This window comes from Heterodontus francisci, chromosome 26 (genome assembly GCF_036365525.1).
Source record: "Heterodontus francisci isolate sHetFra1 chromosome 26, sHetFra1.hap1, whole genome shotgun sequence".
Taxonomy (NCBI): Eukaryota; Metazoa; Chordata; class Chondrichthyes; order Heterodontiformes; family Heterodontidae; genus Heterodontus; species Heterodontus francisci.
The window spans coordinates 33,724,955-33,740,670 of record NC_090396.1 but is presented as its reverse complement, the minus strand read 5'-3'; the positions used below and the strand labels follow the sequence as shown (position 1 = coordinate 33,740,670).

General features: G+C 43.1%; 1 protein-coding gene across 14 annotated transcripts in view; it reads left to right on the top strand.

Moving 5' to 3' along the window:
* The window catches only part of b3gntl1 (UDP-GlcNAc:betaGal beta-1,3-N-acetylglucosaminyltransferase-like 1), a 351,083-nt gene that overhangs the window by 290,946 nt on the left and 44,421 nt on the right, over window positions 1-15,716 (top strand). For all 14 annotated transcript variants that reach the window (XM_068057997.1, XM_068057993.1, XM_068057996.1 and 11 more), the window contains one exon: window positions 13,204-13,272. In XM_068057997.1, coding sequence (XP_067914098.1) covers window positions 13,204-13,272 — 69 coding nt within the window. The remainder of the gene's footprint in view (window positions 1-13,203; window positions 13,273-15,716) is intronic.

Genomic DNA, 15,716 nt, shown 5'->3' with positions numbered 1-15,716 from the left:
GTTCCAGCTTGGTTGGGCCTGCAAATGGAAATAAAGTCAGGAAGATATTCAGTAGGCACAGAATTTGTCAAGATATTACCTAATTGGAATAGAATCCATGTTAGAGCAGACTATACATGGTGTTTGGAAGGCAGACTGAATGACTATGTCGTGTGGCTCAGTTGGTAGCACTCTTGCCTCTGAATTGTAAGGGTCTAGGTTCAACTCCCACTCCAAGGCATTTGCCCAAAAATAAAGGCTGATGCTTCAGTGCAATGCTGAGTAAGTACTACACTATTGGGGGTGCATTCTTTTGGATGAAGTGTTAAACTGAGGGTCCCATCTGCCTGTTCAGGTGGATAGAAAAGATCCCATTCAAAAAGGTCCTATTCTGAAGAAGAACAGGGGAGTTATCCCTGGTGTCCTGGCCAATATTTATCCCACAATCAACATCACAAAAACAGATTATCTGGTCATTGTCACATTACTGTTTCTGGGAGTTTGCTGTACGCAACTTGGCTGCTGGGTTTCCTACATTACAAAAGTGACTGCACCCAGTACTTCATTGGCTGTAAAGTGCTCTGAGATGTCTGGTGGTTATGAAAAGTGCTATATAAATGAAAGTCTTTCAAGCCTTGCTTTTTTTTCTGTGCTGTCATATATCCCTGTGCCATACATAAAGGACTAAGGTGACTGTCTATTTTTCCTGGTGCCTTAGGGAATCTCTCCCAATGGCCAGTGTTTTATTTAAACTTTGGCTTCATATTTGGATCATTCAAACTTCGAGTGGTTGAAATGTGAAATCGGAATAAATTTTAGTATTCATTCCCACTGCCAACTGTAACAGAAATTAAGTGCATGCAGAAAGCGGGTAATGTTTGCAATTTCCACTGATGATCTGACTTTTTAACTTGGTCTTTTCCCACTTGTTGATTCCGATGATTTGCTTATTATTGTAAGAGCTTAGATTTTATGCAGAGTGATGCTATCTGAAGTCTGCAGTATTTTAATCATTCTGTAGTTTGGTACTTTAATGGCCCATATACACAGAAAAGAATTTAAACTCGTGTCCTTAGCTGATCTATACAAACTCTATCCTACCAGATGTCAGGGCAGCCAAATAGATCCCAGTTCTGATATAGTACCTGCCATTTCTCAACCGGCATACCATCAGCATCTTTCTGCGCAGTCTAACTTGTGTAATGTTATAGGGCCTTTAATTGTGTCCTGCACATTCCAGTGTTAATGAAAATGTCTTACTCGCAGCACATTAGTTATGACATTCTCAGATGTGACTGGTTCAAATGAACCCACATTGGCCTGTGGTTGAAGTCTGGGACCTGGCTGCACTGTCACCACCTGACAATCTACAGTCATTATGTTTCTCTATTAGACAAAGGAACAGTCTCTTGTTTTACTGTGACCAATGATTCATTAGATGTCTTGACTGAAAGGAAACATTAACACACAAGCAGTTGTCTGCAACAGTATAAACTGTCAAAAGGTACAGCTGTGCCATTGTTTCCCAGAAAATTTAAAAAGAAAATAAAATATCCTTCCCTTTCAAAATGTAATTAATTGTGTTTCCCCTACCATTCGTATTTACCTCCCACCACGAGACTCCCTCCTTCAGCCATGAAGACTCGATTAGCTGCATCACAGATTTCTTCATTACCACTGTCAATATTCCACGCTGATCTTCAAGAGATGGGCTGAACTGGATCCTCCCAGCTGATCTCCCTCCCCCTGCCCTGGCAAAGTAGTCTGTCTTATAGAAGCAGCCTAAGGAGATTTAACTAAAAGTGCCAATTTAGGGAAATCAAATTCATTGGCCAAAGAGCTGGAGCCAAGATGGGGAGTTTTTTTTTAAAGCACAGTGGCGCAGTGGTGGGCGGCACAGTGACGCAGTGGTTAGCACTGCAGCCTCACAGCTCCAGCGACCCGGATTTAGTTCTGGGTACTGCCTGTGCGGAGTTTGCAAATTCTCCCTGTGTCTGCGTGGGTTTCCGCCGGGTGTTCCGGTTTCCTCCCACAGCCAAAGACTTGCAGGTTAATAGGTAAATTGGCTGTTGTAAATTGCCCCTAGTGTAGGTAAGTGGTAGGAGAATGGTGGGGATGTGGTAGAGAATATGGGGTTAATATAGGATTAGTATAAATGGGTGGTTGTTGGTCGGCACAGACTCGGTGGGCCGAAGTGCCTGTTTCAGTGCTGTATCTCTAAATAAAAAATTAAGTTCTTTTGATCTGGTATATACTGCCTGAAAGGATGGTGGAATCTGAATCAATAGTAACTTTCAAAAGGGAATTGGATATGTACTTGAAATGAAAAAAATTGTAGATCTCTGGGGAAAGAGTAAGAATAATTGGATAGCTCTTTCAAAGGCATGTTGGGCTTCCTTCTGTGCTGTGTGATTCTATACGATCCTAAGCTTAAATTCTTTAAAAGTCTGGATCTGTACTCAGGTCTTCTGATTATGAGCTAGGTCTTTACTGTCATACCTCTGGATTCTCTTCCTTATTCTTTCAAGCTTTAACATGTTAAGGAAGTACAAGTTTTATTCGCACAATAGTGGCACACAAGGCAGTTAAAATAACTAGCAAATTATAAAATAAGGAAGCCTCATGAAAATCTGTGTAATTGATAAAGATTCAAAATGAACACATTTAATTAATCCTTCATTTAAATTGGAAGAAATTATTGAAATCAAAGGTGGTGATCCACTATTTAGTAATTGTAACCATCTTTCAGCAAGTATTTCTAAGCCTGTTCTAAATATTTATATGAGTTGAAATCTTACTGCCAGAAACCCCAAGATTACTGATGGTATATTTATTCCAAGCCAATGGAACTGGATCTTAAAACAACAACAACTTCTATTGATATAGCACCTTTCTTCTTCTTTGGCCTCTTTGTCTCGAGAGACAATGGGTAAGCGCCTAGAGGTGGTCAGTGGTTTGTGCAGCAGCGCCTGGAGTGGCTATAAAGGCCAATTCTAGAGTGACAGACTCTTCCACAGGCGCTGCAGATAAAATTGGTTGTCGGGGCTGTTACACAGTTGGCGCTCTCCTTGCGCTTCTGTCTTTTTTCCTGCCAACTGCTAAGTCTCTTCGACTCGCCACACTTTAGCCCTGCCTTTATGGCTGCCCGCCAGCTCTGGTGATCACTGGCAACTGACTCCCACAACTTGTGGTCAATGTCACAGGACTTCATGTCACGTTTGCAGACATCATTAAAGCGGAGACATGGACGGCCGGTGGGTCTGATACCAGTGACGAGCTCGCTGTACAATGTGTCCTTGGGGATCTTCCATGCGGCTCACATGGAACCTTTAACATAATAAAAGATCCCAAGGTATTTCACAGGAGCGTTTTAAAGCAAGATTTGACACCAAGCCACATAAGTGATCTGAGGGCAGATGAACGAAAGCCTAATCAAAGAGATAGGTTTTAAGGATCATCTGAAAGAGAGGTAGAAAAGTGTGGCGGTTTAGGGAGGGAATTCCAGAGCTTAGGGCCTTGGTAGCTGAAGGCACGGCTGGAGCAGTTAAAATCGAAGATGCTCAAGAGGTCAGATTTAGAGGAGCGCAAATATCTCAGATGGTTGTGGGGCTGGAGGAGATTACAGAGAAAGGGAGGAACAAGACCAGGGAGGGTTTTGTAAAACTGAGGCATTGTTTAACTGGGAGTCAATGTAGGTTGGCGAGCACGGGGTGATCAGTGAATGGTACTTGGTGCGAGTGAGGACACAGGCAGCCGGGTTTTGGATGACCTCAAGTTTAGGGAGGGTAGAATGTGGGAGACCAGCCAGAAATGTGTTGGAATAGTCAGGTCTAGAAGTATCAAAGGCATGGATGAGAATTTCAGCAGTAGATGAGCTGAGGCAGGGGTGGACCCTGGTGATGTTATGGAGGTAGAAATAGGCAATCTTAGTGATGGTGTAGATATGTGGTCAGAAGCTTATCTCAGGGTCAACAATGACACCAAGGTTGCGAACAGTCTGGCGCAGCCACAGACAGTTGCCAGGGAGAGGGACGGAGTTGGTAGCTAGGGAATAGAGTTTGTGGCAGGGACTGAACGCAATGGCTTTGGTCTTCCCAATATCTAATTGGAGAAAATTTCTGCTGATTCAGTACTGCATAGCAGACAAGCAGTCTGATAATTTAGTAACAGTCGAGGAGTTGATAGAGGTGGTGGTGAGGTAGAGCTGAGTGTCGTCAGCATACATATGAAAACCAATGCTGTGTTTTCAGATGAAAGTCTCTTTGGTCTGTTGGCCCAGATTGTATCAGATTTGAGTGTTGGATGCAGGGAAGATTTGCCCAGCATGATATCTCCCCCAACACCCACCTTCCCCGCTCCACATAAAGCAAAGCTCATTTGCCCGAAAGACTTTATACTTGCCTAGGTGGTTTGCAACACTCTTCCTCAAAACAGCCTCTTACATTTACCTCACTAAAGATGTCTGGCTCATCAGACTGTAGTTTCCAGTACAATTGCTTTGTCCATAGTTGTCAGCTGTGGCTCATTGGTAGAACTCTTGTCTCTGAGTCAGAAAATTGCGGGTTCACGTCCCACCCCAGAGAATTGAGTACATAATCTAGACTGACATTGCTGTATAGTACTGAGGGAGTGCAGCATTATCTGAGGTGCTACCTTTTGGTTGAGATGTTAAAAGATTCAGTGGTACTATTCAAAGAAAAATATGACGTTTTCCCAGAATCACAGGCTCCAGGCCTCCATTGTATTCATTTGTTGTTTGGGGGACCTTGTGTGCAGTTGAACTGCCACTTTTGTCACAACAGTGACTGCCCTTCAAATATCCATTAGTTTTAAAGCAATTTGTGGCTTCCTGAAAGGCACAATATAACTGCAAAGTTTTTCCTGGTTAGAAATCCCTATTAGAGCATGACCATACTCGTCAGCCTTTTCCTTAGGTGCCTTTGTGTGCAGGTCATGGACGCAAAAGGCCTTATCCTGTTTCAAGTTGCACATTCCACGTTACTGTCAGTGCCACGTCAGTAGTTACTGTAGTAATCCCTATCAGTAATCCTGAAATCTGCACAGGCAGCGTGGAGCCTCATCCACCAGCATTGCACATCAGAACTTCAGGCGGGATAGAGGGGGATGTAAAAAGGGTGGGGGAGTTGCATTACTGGTTAAGGAGAATAGTACAGCTGTACTGTGGGAGGCCACCTCGGAGGGATCATGCAGCAAGGCAATATGGGTAGAGCTCAGGAATAGGAAGGGTGCAGTTACAATGTTGGGGGTTTACTACAGGCCTCCCAACAGCCAGCGGGAGATAGAGGAGCAGATATGTAGACAGATTTTGGAAAGATGTAAAAGCAACAGGGTTGTTGTGGTGGGTGATTTTAACTTCCCCTATATTGACTGGGACTCACTTAGTGCTAGGGGCTTGGATGGGGCAGAATTTGTAAGGAGCATCGAGGAGGGCTTCTTGAAACAATATGTAGATAGGCAGCACAGTGGCACAGTGGGTAGCACCGGAGCCTCACAGCTCCAGCGACCCAGGTTCAGTTCTGGGAACTGCCTGTGCGGAGTTTGCACGTTCTCCCTGTGTCTGCGTGGGTTTCCGCCGTGTGCTCTGGTTTCCTCCCACCTCCAAAAAAACTTGCAGGTTGCTAGGTAAATTGGCCATTATAAATTGCCCCTAGTGTAGGTATGTGGTAGGAGAATGGTGGGAATGTGGTAGGGAATATGGGGTTAATGTAGGATTAGAATAAATGGGTGGTTGTTGGTTGGCACAGACCCAGTGGGCCGAAGGGCCTGTTTCAGTGCTGTATCTCTAAATAAATTTTTTTTAAAATCATGAGTGGCAGACCTGCGGTTTTCCGACATGAGCTAATGTCAGAAAAGTCCATGTTTGCCAGCATGTAATCAACAACAACAACTCGGGAAATAGGTCCCAGCATCTAAGCCTTTCAATATTGCATTCAAACTCGTTACATGAAGCACAGTTTGAAGCTGTGGTTAGCAGTGCTGAATTGAATGTTTCATCACACACTGAACAAATAAATATTCGTTTCCAATCTAATATCCGTGGGTGTCATTAGACATCAAAGCTGCAGAGACACATGTGAGAATGAAAGCGGTGAGTGATTAAGACCAAGGATTAGAATGTTCCCCTGTGGGTGGCCCCTCTACTGAGACGTTTTGTGAACTTACTTGCTGATTTCAAATGTTCCAGAAGAAAACAAAAATTGTTACTTGCTTTGCAATCCACCTCACGACTTCCTCCGCAGTATGGGAATTAGAATACTGTTAACTGCAATGATCTAATCATTCAGCCCCATTAGTGAAAAACAGAAAGTTCAAACCAACCTCACTTGCAGAATACAAATGAAATATTCTATGAATTAAACAAATAAATAGAAAACAAATGTTACTTCAGCTCTGAGATTCTGTTTGTGTTCAAAAAAAGTGTTTAATATGAGTAATCTTAACATTTGCACACAGGTTATAATTAAACTTAATCTACAGGCTGTACAAAACTAGGAGGAAAATATTAATGAAGCAATAGAAAGTTACAGAAGTGGCCATTAGCACAACAGATACATTTTAGATATGGTGGTGATTTTCTTAGGCTTTACATGATGTGTCATCAGTCAGTGTTGGTGTGGCATGTTAAGTGAAAGAATATAATTTTGAAGGTGATTGTACCCGAGTGAACTAGGCTCATAACTGGGAAATCCAAACACCAAGCATGTACACCAACAAAGATTGGGGAAGACAATCTGCAACTATGGTGTTGTGAAGCTGAGGGAACTTAAAAAATATATGCAGGAATAGGCCACATGGCCCATTAAAGCTGTTCTGCCATTCAATAAGACCATGCCTAAACTTCTTTCTCAACACCATTTTCTTCCCAATCCCCATATCCCTTTACTGCTTTAGTGTTCAGAAATCTCCAGGTCTTGAACATACTCAACGACTGTGCATCCACAGCCCTCTGCAGTAGAGAATTCCAAAGATTTACAAACCTCTGAGTGGGAAATTTTGCCTCATCTCAGTCCTAAATGGCTGACCCTTTATCCTGAGACTATGACCCCTAGTTCTAGACTCTCTCACCTCAGGAAACAGCCTCTCAGCAGTTAGCCTATCAAGCCTGAATTTTATCCATGCAGAGTTCACTGCACTAGTAAATTAATGCTATTGAGAAGATCTCAGATCTGGTTTAAGATGTCTGAATTAAATTTACCATTTAATGATGTTATGACCAGGTGAGGAAAGGGTCTCAGGCTCCCCTTTCGCCACTTCTCTGGTTTGACTGCAACAGGGTTTATATTTTTAACATAGTGATTTAACTTACCAATTCAATGAGCACTTGCTCCTGTTAGTCTCATATATAATTGCAAATGAACCAACCATTGAGTCATAGAGTCATATAGCATAGAAACAGGCCCTTCGGCCTGTTGACCATAATGCCTACCTATACTAATCCCATCTGCCTGCATTAATTCCATATCCCTCTATGCCTTGCTCATTCAAGTACCTGTGCAGATGCCTCTTAAATGTCACTACTGTTCCTGCCTCCACCACCTCCTCAGGCAGCTCATTCCAGATACCCACTACTCTTTGTGTGAAAAATTACCCCTTTGATCCCCTTTAAACTTCCTCCCTCTCACCTTAAATCTATGCCCTCTAGTTTTAGTCACCCCTACCATGGGAAACAGACTCTGGCTATCTACCCTATCTATGCCTCTCATAATTTTATATACCTCTATCATGTCCCTTCTCAGCCTCCTTCACTCTAGGGAAAACAGACCCAGCCTATCCAATCTCTCTTTATAACTCAAGCCCTCCAAACCAGGCAACATCCTTGTGAATCTTTTCTGCACCCTCTCTAGCTTAATCACATCTTTCCTGTAGTGCGGCGACCAGAACTGCACACAGTACTCCAAATGTGGCCTAACCAATGTCACATACAACTGTAACATGATGTCCCAACTCTTGTACTCAATGCCTCGGCCAATGAAGGCAAGCATGCCATATGCCTTCTTCACCACCCTGTCTACCTGTGTTGCCATTTTCAGGGAACTATGTACTTGCACCCCAAGGTCACTCTGCTCAACAACACTCCCCAGGGCCCTGCCATTCACTGTATAAGTCCTGCCCTGGTTTAACTTCCCAAAATGCATCACTTCACACTTGTCTGCGTTAAATTCCATTTGCCAATCCCCTGCCCACTTTCCCAGTTGATCTATATCCTGTTGTAACCTTAGACAACCTTCTTCACTGTCCATTATACCACCAATTTTGGTGTCATCTGCAAACTTACGAATCATGCCCCTTACATTCACATCCAAATCATTAATATATATGACGAACAACAGAGTGCCCAGCAACGATCCCTGTGGCACACCACTGGTCACCGGCCTCCAACCTGAAAAACAACCCTCCACTACCACCCTCTGCCTCCTACCACCAAGCCAATTTTGTATCCAATTTGCTAGCTCAGCCTGGATCCCATGTGTTCGAACCTTCTGGACCAGCCTACCATGCGGGACCTTGTCAAAGGGCTTGCTAATGTCCATGTAGACAGTGTCCATCGTTCTGCCCTCGTCAATACTCTTGGTCACCTCCTCGAAAAACTCAATCAAATTCGTGCGACATGATTTCCCACGCACAAAGCCATGCTGACTATCCCTAATCAGAGCATGCCTTTCCAGATGTATATAAATCCTGTCTCTCTGAATCCCTTCCAATAACTTTCCCACCACTGATGTAAGGCTGACCGGCCTGTAGTTCCCTGGCTTATCCCTGCTGCCCTTCTTAAATAAAGGCACAACATTAGCTATCCTGCAGTCTTCCAGTACCTCACCCGTGGCTGACAATAATACAAGAATCTCTGTCAGGGCCCCAGAAATCTCCTCTCTTGCTTCCCATAGCATCCTAGGATATACCTGGTCAGGCCCTGGGGATTTATCCACCTTAATGCGCTTCAAAACCTCCAACACCTACTCCTTTGTAATGTTGATATGCTCCAGGATATCAGTGTTCCCTCCCTTGAACTCACTGGCTTCCATGACCTTCTCCACGGTAAATACGGACGAGAAATATTCAATTAAGACCTCGCCCATTTCCCGTGGCTCCACACATAGATTGTCACACTGATCCTTAAGGGGACCTACTCTCTCCCTAGCTACCCTTTTACTCTTAATATACTTATAGAATCTTTTAGGAATCTCCTTTATCTTATCTGCCAGGGAAATCTCATGGCCCCTTTTTGTCCTCCTAATTTCCTTCTTAAGTGTAGTCCTACATCCCCTATACTCCTCGAGGGACTCGCTCGATCCCAGTTGCCTATACCTGACATATGCCTCCTTCTTTGTCCTGACCAGACCCTCAATATCCCTCGTCAACCAAGGTTCCCTAAACTTGCCAGCCTTGCCCTTCCATCTAACAGGAACATGCCAGCCCTGAACTCTTCCTATCTCACTTTCAAAAGCCTCCCACTTGCCAGACGTCCCTTTACCTGTAAATAGCCTCTCCCATTCAACTTTTGAGAGTTCCTGTCTGATGCCATCGAAATTAGCCTTCCCCCAATTTAGGACTTCAACCTGAGGACCAGTCCTATCCTTTTCCATAACTATCTTGAAGCTAATAGAGTATGGTCACTGGTCCCAAAGTGCTCCCCCACTGACACATCAACCACCTGCCGATCCTCATTTCCTAAGAGGAGGTCGAGTGTAGCCCCTTCTCTAGTAGGGCCATCCACATACTGCTTCAGAAAACTATCCTGGACACATTTAACAAATTCTTCCCCATCTAATCCCTTAGCACTAAGGCAGTCCCAGTCAATATTAGGGAAGTTAAAATCACCTACTATTACAACCCTATAATTCCTACACCAATCTGTGATTTCCCTACATATATGCTCCTCCACTTCCCTCTGACTATTGGGGGGTCTATAGTATAATCCCATCAAAGTGATCACCCCTTTCTTATTTCTAAGTTCTACCCATATGGCCTCGCTGGACATTCGCCCCGGGATATCCTCTCTAAGTATTGCCGTGATGTCCTCCCTAATCAATAATGCAACACCCCCTCCTCTCTTACCTCCACCTCTGTCACGCCAGAATGATCGGTACCCCGGAACATTGAGCTGCCAGTCCTGCCCATCCCTCAACCACATTTCCGTAATAGCAATAATATCACAATCCCATGTACCGATCCATGCTCTGAGTTCATCTGCCTTACCTGTAAGGTTTCTTGCATTAAAGTAAATGCAGTTTAGCCTACCAGACCTTCCACACTCCCTGTCCTGTCCCTGCCCGGCCTGCCTACTGGACTTGCTTGCTTTAACTTCTACATTTGCCTCAACTATCTCAAGGGAGAGACTACTACTTTGGGTCCCACCCGCCTGCAAGACTAGTTTAAGCCCTCCCGTGTAGTGCTCGCAAACCTCCCCGCAAGGATATTGGTCCCCCTCCAGTTTAGATGCAACCCGTCCTTCTTGTACAGGTCACCTCTGCACCAGAAGAAATCCCAATGATCCAAGTAGCTGAAGCCCTCCCGCCTACACCAGCTTTTCAGCCACGCATTCATTTGCCTAATCCTCCTATTCCTACCCTCACTAGCACGTGGCACAGGGAGTAATCCTGAGATTACAACCCTAGTCGTCTTGCTTTTTAACCTTCTGCCTAACTCCCTATATTCACTTTGCAGGACCTCATCTCTTTTTCTGTCTATGTCGTTAGCACCAATATGGACCTTTTCTGTCTATGTCGTTAGCACCAATATGGACCACGACCTCTGGCTGCTCACCCTCCCCTTTCAGAATGTCCTGCAGCCGCTCCGAGACATCCTTGACCCTAGCACCAAGGAGGCAAAATACCATCCTGGAGTCTCGTTTGTGGCCACAGAAACACCTATCTGCACCCCTTATGATAGACAGTAGTTACAATCAGACAGATTTTCTTGAGGTTAAACAAGAAAGATGTAAATTTATTAACCTTATCACTCTAAACCAGTTGAAATTACTAAAATACGCAACACATCCACACACACATTCATACGAGAGGCACACACATACAAATAGCTGCAGAGGGTAAAAAGCAGAGTTGGGAGGTTAGAGTCCTTCAATAAAAATGGAATTTAAATACAGAAGTGCAGTCCCAATGTCCTTAGGTGAAATTGAAGTCTTGAGGTCCTCACTGGGCCACGTGCACAATTCAGGCTTGCTTCTCTGGTTCCAAAGAGAGACTTTATCCGTCTTCCTTGTTGATGACTGTGAGGATCTGTAGATTTGAGGTTTAGCTGCAGCTCAGACTTTCCTGGGACTTTGCTGGAGAGGGAGAGAGGAAATACGTTCCTTCTTAGAGTTCAGTTACTGTCTGCTTTTTAAAAGTTATTTGTAATAATGTCCAGTAAAAAAGTCTCAGGTAGAGTTCCATACAACAAAATTAATATTTTCCATTTGGCATGTGTTTTTTTCCGTCACAATGAACAACATATATGGAGGATCAGGGTGAATTCGTACTGGTGTCAGTCTTGGCTCAATGGTAGCACCCTCTCATCTGTGTCAGAATGTTGCGTGTTCAAGCACCACCCCAGAGACTTGCACACATAATGTAGGTTGACATTTCAGTGCAGTACTGAGGGAGTGCTGCGCTGCCAGAGGTGCCATCTCTTGGATGAGACATTAAACTGAAGTCCTGTCTGCTCTCTCAGGTGAATGTAAAAGATCCCACACACAATTCCAAGAAGTGCAGGGGAGTTCTCCCTGGTTTTGTGGCCAATATTTGTCCCTCAACCAATATCACCAAAACAAAATGGCCTGGAATTTGCTGTAATAATAATGGTGAGGCTGCCTTCAATCACCGTTATTTCTAGGTAAAACTGACAGAAACATCTGGCATCTGCACATGTGCGATTAAATGTGGAAATCTGGAAATTACTGTCAGAGACATTCTGTTCCTCCATAGCATGTGTTGTTCCAGTCTTCACAGATGGAATCTGCACAGAAATCACTGTTAAGACATGACATTAAACTAATTACCCGCTATAATCAAACTAACGACTGATGAAAAACTTAAGCTTTTTTTATTCAGGAGTATTTGAGTTTTTTACAACATAGTAAGTCATAATTCATGCTGAATAACCTCTCTGGCCCCGAACAATTAATTTTACAAGTGTGAAGCCTCATTCCATCAGAAGAAAATTAATGTTGCAGATATTTTTTTAATTGTAATTTTAAAAAAGTTTTTGTGTTTTTCTATTTATGTTTCTCTCTTAATCCTATGTGTATATCCCAAACGTTATTTCACTTTCTGTAGCATGATTTAAATATATTTTATATTTTCACTTCCTGCTTTGCTAGCTGTGAGGATTCTTCAATCTGATTGGTTGAACAGCCTGCCTGATGCTAGCCCTGTTCATAGACGCCACAGATCCCCTGTAGAAAGCACCAAATTTAAACTGATGTCAAAATAGAGGAAGTCTGTGCTCTGAAGACCACAAAATCTTTGTGGGCAGCTTTTTTCTCGGTGAACAGCAAGCATCGTTCCTTCACTGCAGACTTTAAAATCAGGGCCATTATCTCATTGCTCTTTGTGGGGCCTTGCTATGTGTAAATTGACTGCTGATTTTCCTACATTATAATGTTCACTACAGTACAAAAATACTTTATTGGCCGTAAAGGGATGCCCTGAGATCATGAAAGGTGCTACATAAGTACAAGTTCTTTCTTAATTGGGATGGAATCACTGTAAGTATGACTAGTGGATAAGGTATTGTCCAGGAAGGTCACAGGGGCAGTCAGGTTACAAATCATTCTGTATGTCTTTACATCACTTCTCTCTGTGCACAAACGCCAGCATATAACTGTGCAACAGCAGGATCCAGGAATGCAAAGGCCAGAAAACTACCGAAAGGATTTGTTCACTACATTCGCCAGGTTCTCTGCTTGTATTACAAAGTTCACCTTTGTATATGTTCATTAAAAAGCAAGCCTTTTGTTTGCTTGTTGCTGGCAATGATTATGGATTAATATCGACCCCGCAGAATACTCAAAGAACTCAGGAATCCACATCTTTAAAATCCAAAGGTGGAAAAGGGTTGAATAATTTAAAACTGTCAACAAAGCAAGTCGAGAGCCACCCACCACCATCTCCCCCCCCCACCCCCGCAACTGCCGAATTGGAGATTTCTAGGTAACATTGCTAATGCGTAGCTAATGCTAACTATGGTTTCTGTCTTTTACAGGTTGTGTCTTTTTGTGATGTGGATCAAAGTAAGATAACAAAGGGCTTCTACACTCATCAAGAGTCTAAGGTTGGAATCCCTCTTTTTAAATACTGTTCTATATGCACCAAGATTTGACAGAAGCACTTGTACAACAGCACAGAACCCCCACCACCACCCTCCCCGCTGTCCCCCACTCCCAATCCCTCTAGTTCAACTCTGCAGAATACTGAAGTCTTTAAACAGTAATATTGCAGTTAACATTTAATTTTCTGTAATATGATATGGATTTTAAAGAGCTGGATTTCCAGGGACCCAGAGTGATAGAGTGTAGGTTTATCCCATGAAATCCTCACGTAAGCAGCATTTCATCTCTTCCTCAACCTTGTTCCCTATAATCTGCTGGTATTCACAGCTAATATACTGTATTAAGAAACATGGCATATATGAAAAAGGAACACACGGTTTTCTGAAAGTACCAGAAAGTGTATGACATTGCCCTCTAATCCACTGCAAATTATTCTCCAATGAGCCTGTGGTTATGAGATCACAAAGGACTATAACCATCTTTCTGAGTCTCTTTTGGTTCTGGGCTGAGATATTGGAAGCAGGGTAGATAAAGGGGAACCAGTAGATGTTGTATACCTGGATTTCTAAAAGGCATTCGATAAGGTGCCACACAAAAGATTAATAAGCAAGATAAGGGCTTATGGAGGTGGGGGTAATATCTTAGCATGGATAGAGGATTGGTTAACAGACAGGAAGCAAAGAGTGGGCATAAACAGGGCATTTTCAAGTTGGTAGGCAGTGAATAGTGGAGTGCCGCAAGGATCAGTGCTGGGGGCTCAGCTATTTACAATCTATATTGATGACTTAGATGAAGAGACAGAGTAATGTATCTTAGTTTGCTGATGATACAAAGCGAGGTGGAAAGGTAAGCTGTAAGGAAGACACAGAGAGGCTGCAAAGAGATATAGACAGGTTAAGTGAGTGGGCAACAAGATGGCAGTTGTAATATAATATAGGGAAGTTATTCACTTTGGTCGTAAGAATAGAAAAGAAGAATATTTTTTAAAAGATGTGAAACTTGTGTCGATGTTCAAAGATACTTGGGTGTACTTGTACAAGGAACACAGAAAGTTAGCATGCAGGTACAGCGAGCAATTAGGAAGGCAAATGACATGTTGGCCTTTATTGTAAAGGGATTGGAGTACAGGAATATAGAAGTCTTGCTACAATTGTACAGGGTTTTGGTGAGACCACATCTGGAGTATTCTGTGCCGTTTTAGTCCCCACATTTAAGAAAGGATATACTTGCATTGGAGGCGGTACAGCGAAGGTTCACTAAATTGATCGTTGGGATGATGGGGTTGCCCTCTGATGAGAGACTGAGTAAATTGGGCCTATACTCTCTGGAGTTTAGAAGAATGAGAGGCAATCTCATTGAAACATACAAGGGACCGAATAGGTTAGACACTGAGAGATTGTTTCCGATGGTCGGGGAATCTAAAACACGGGGGCACAGTCTCAGGATAAGAGGCCGATCATTTAGGACTGAGATGAGGAGAAATTACTTCACTCAAACGATTGTGAATCTTTGGAATTCTCTACCCCAGAGGGTTGTGGATGCTCCATCGATGAATGTATTTAAGGCTGGGATAGACAGATTTTTTGTCTCTCAGGGAATCAAGGGATATGGCAAGCAGGCAGGAAAGTGGAGTTGAAGCCTAAGATCAGCCATGATTGTATTGAATGGCGAAGCAGGCTGGTTGGGCCACATGGTCTACTCCTGTTCCTATACCTTGTGTTCTTGTGGAATAGAGTCATAACAGCACAGAGGAGGCATTTTGGCCCATCGAGTCCTTGCTGGATCTCTTTAAAGCAATCCAATCAGTAGCATTCCCCAGCTCAAGAATACTCCTGAAATGGTCTCACCTGAACTTCTATTTTTTTTAAATTCTCAATTTTAGCCTAAAATTCCATGTGCTTTCTCTCACATTGTCAACACCATCTATTCTGAACCCCTCAGTTATATTACAGCTTTGTAATTCACAGCCGAGTGACCATCATTGCTACTATATATGTTTGCTGATAACTTAATCCTGGGTAATTGGATAGGGGGGATCTTGCAATAGATGCTTCGCTTAGTGCTTATTTGGGAGGGGTTATAATAACAATAAAGATTAATGATAGGCAGATAATGATGTAATTGACACTTAAACTAATAGCTCATATTACATATCATTGCACAAATTGGTAATATTTACTAGCTCCCACAGGTTTAACCCTTTGAAAACCTGAATTCTCTTGCGACTTAGGGTATATTTACAAATATCGTGCCACTGCAATGAGGCTTCAGCTTCACATCGATACTAATCTTCAGCCCGAATAGACACAAGCAGTGGAATGAGACTCCCGGGAGTCTCACTTTACTTCACTCCACTGTCCTTGACTCCAGATTCAGACTGCATTCACACTTTAATTGGAATGTCAATGCCAAGTAAAATTATTTTGTGCCAACACTACAGTTGGAA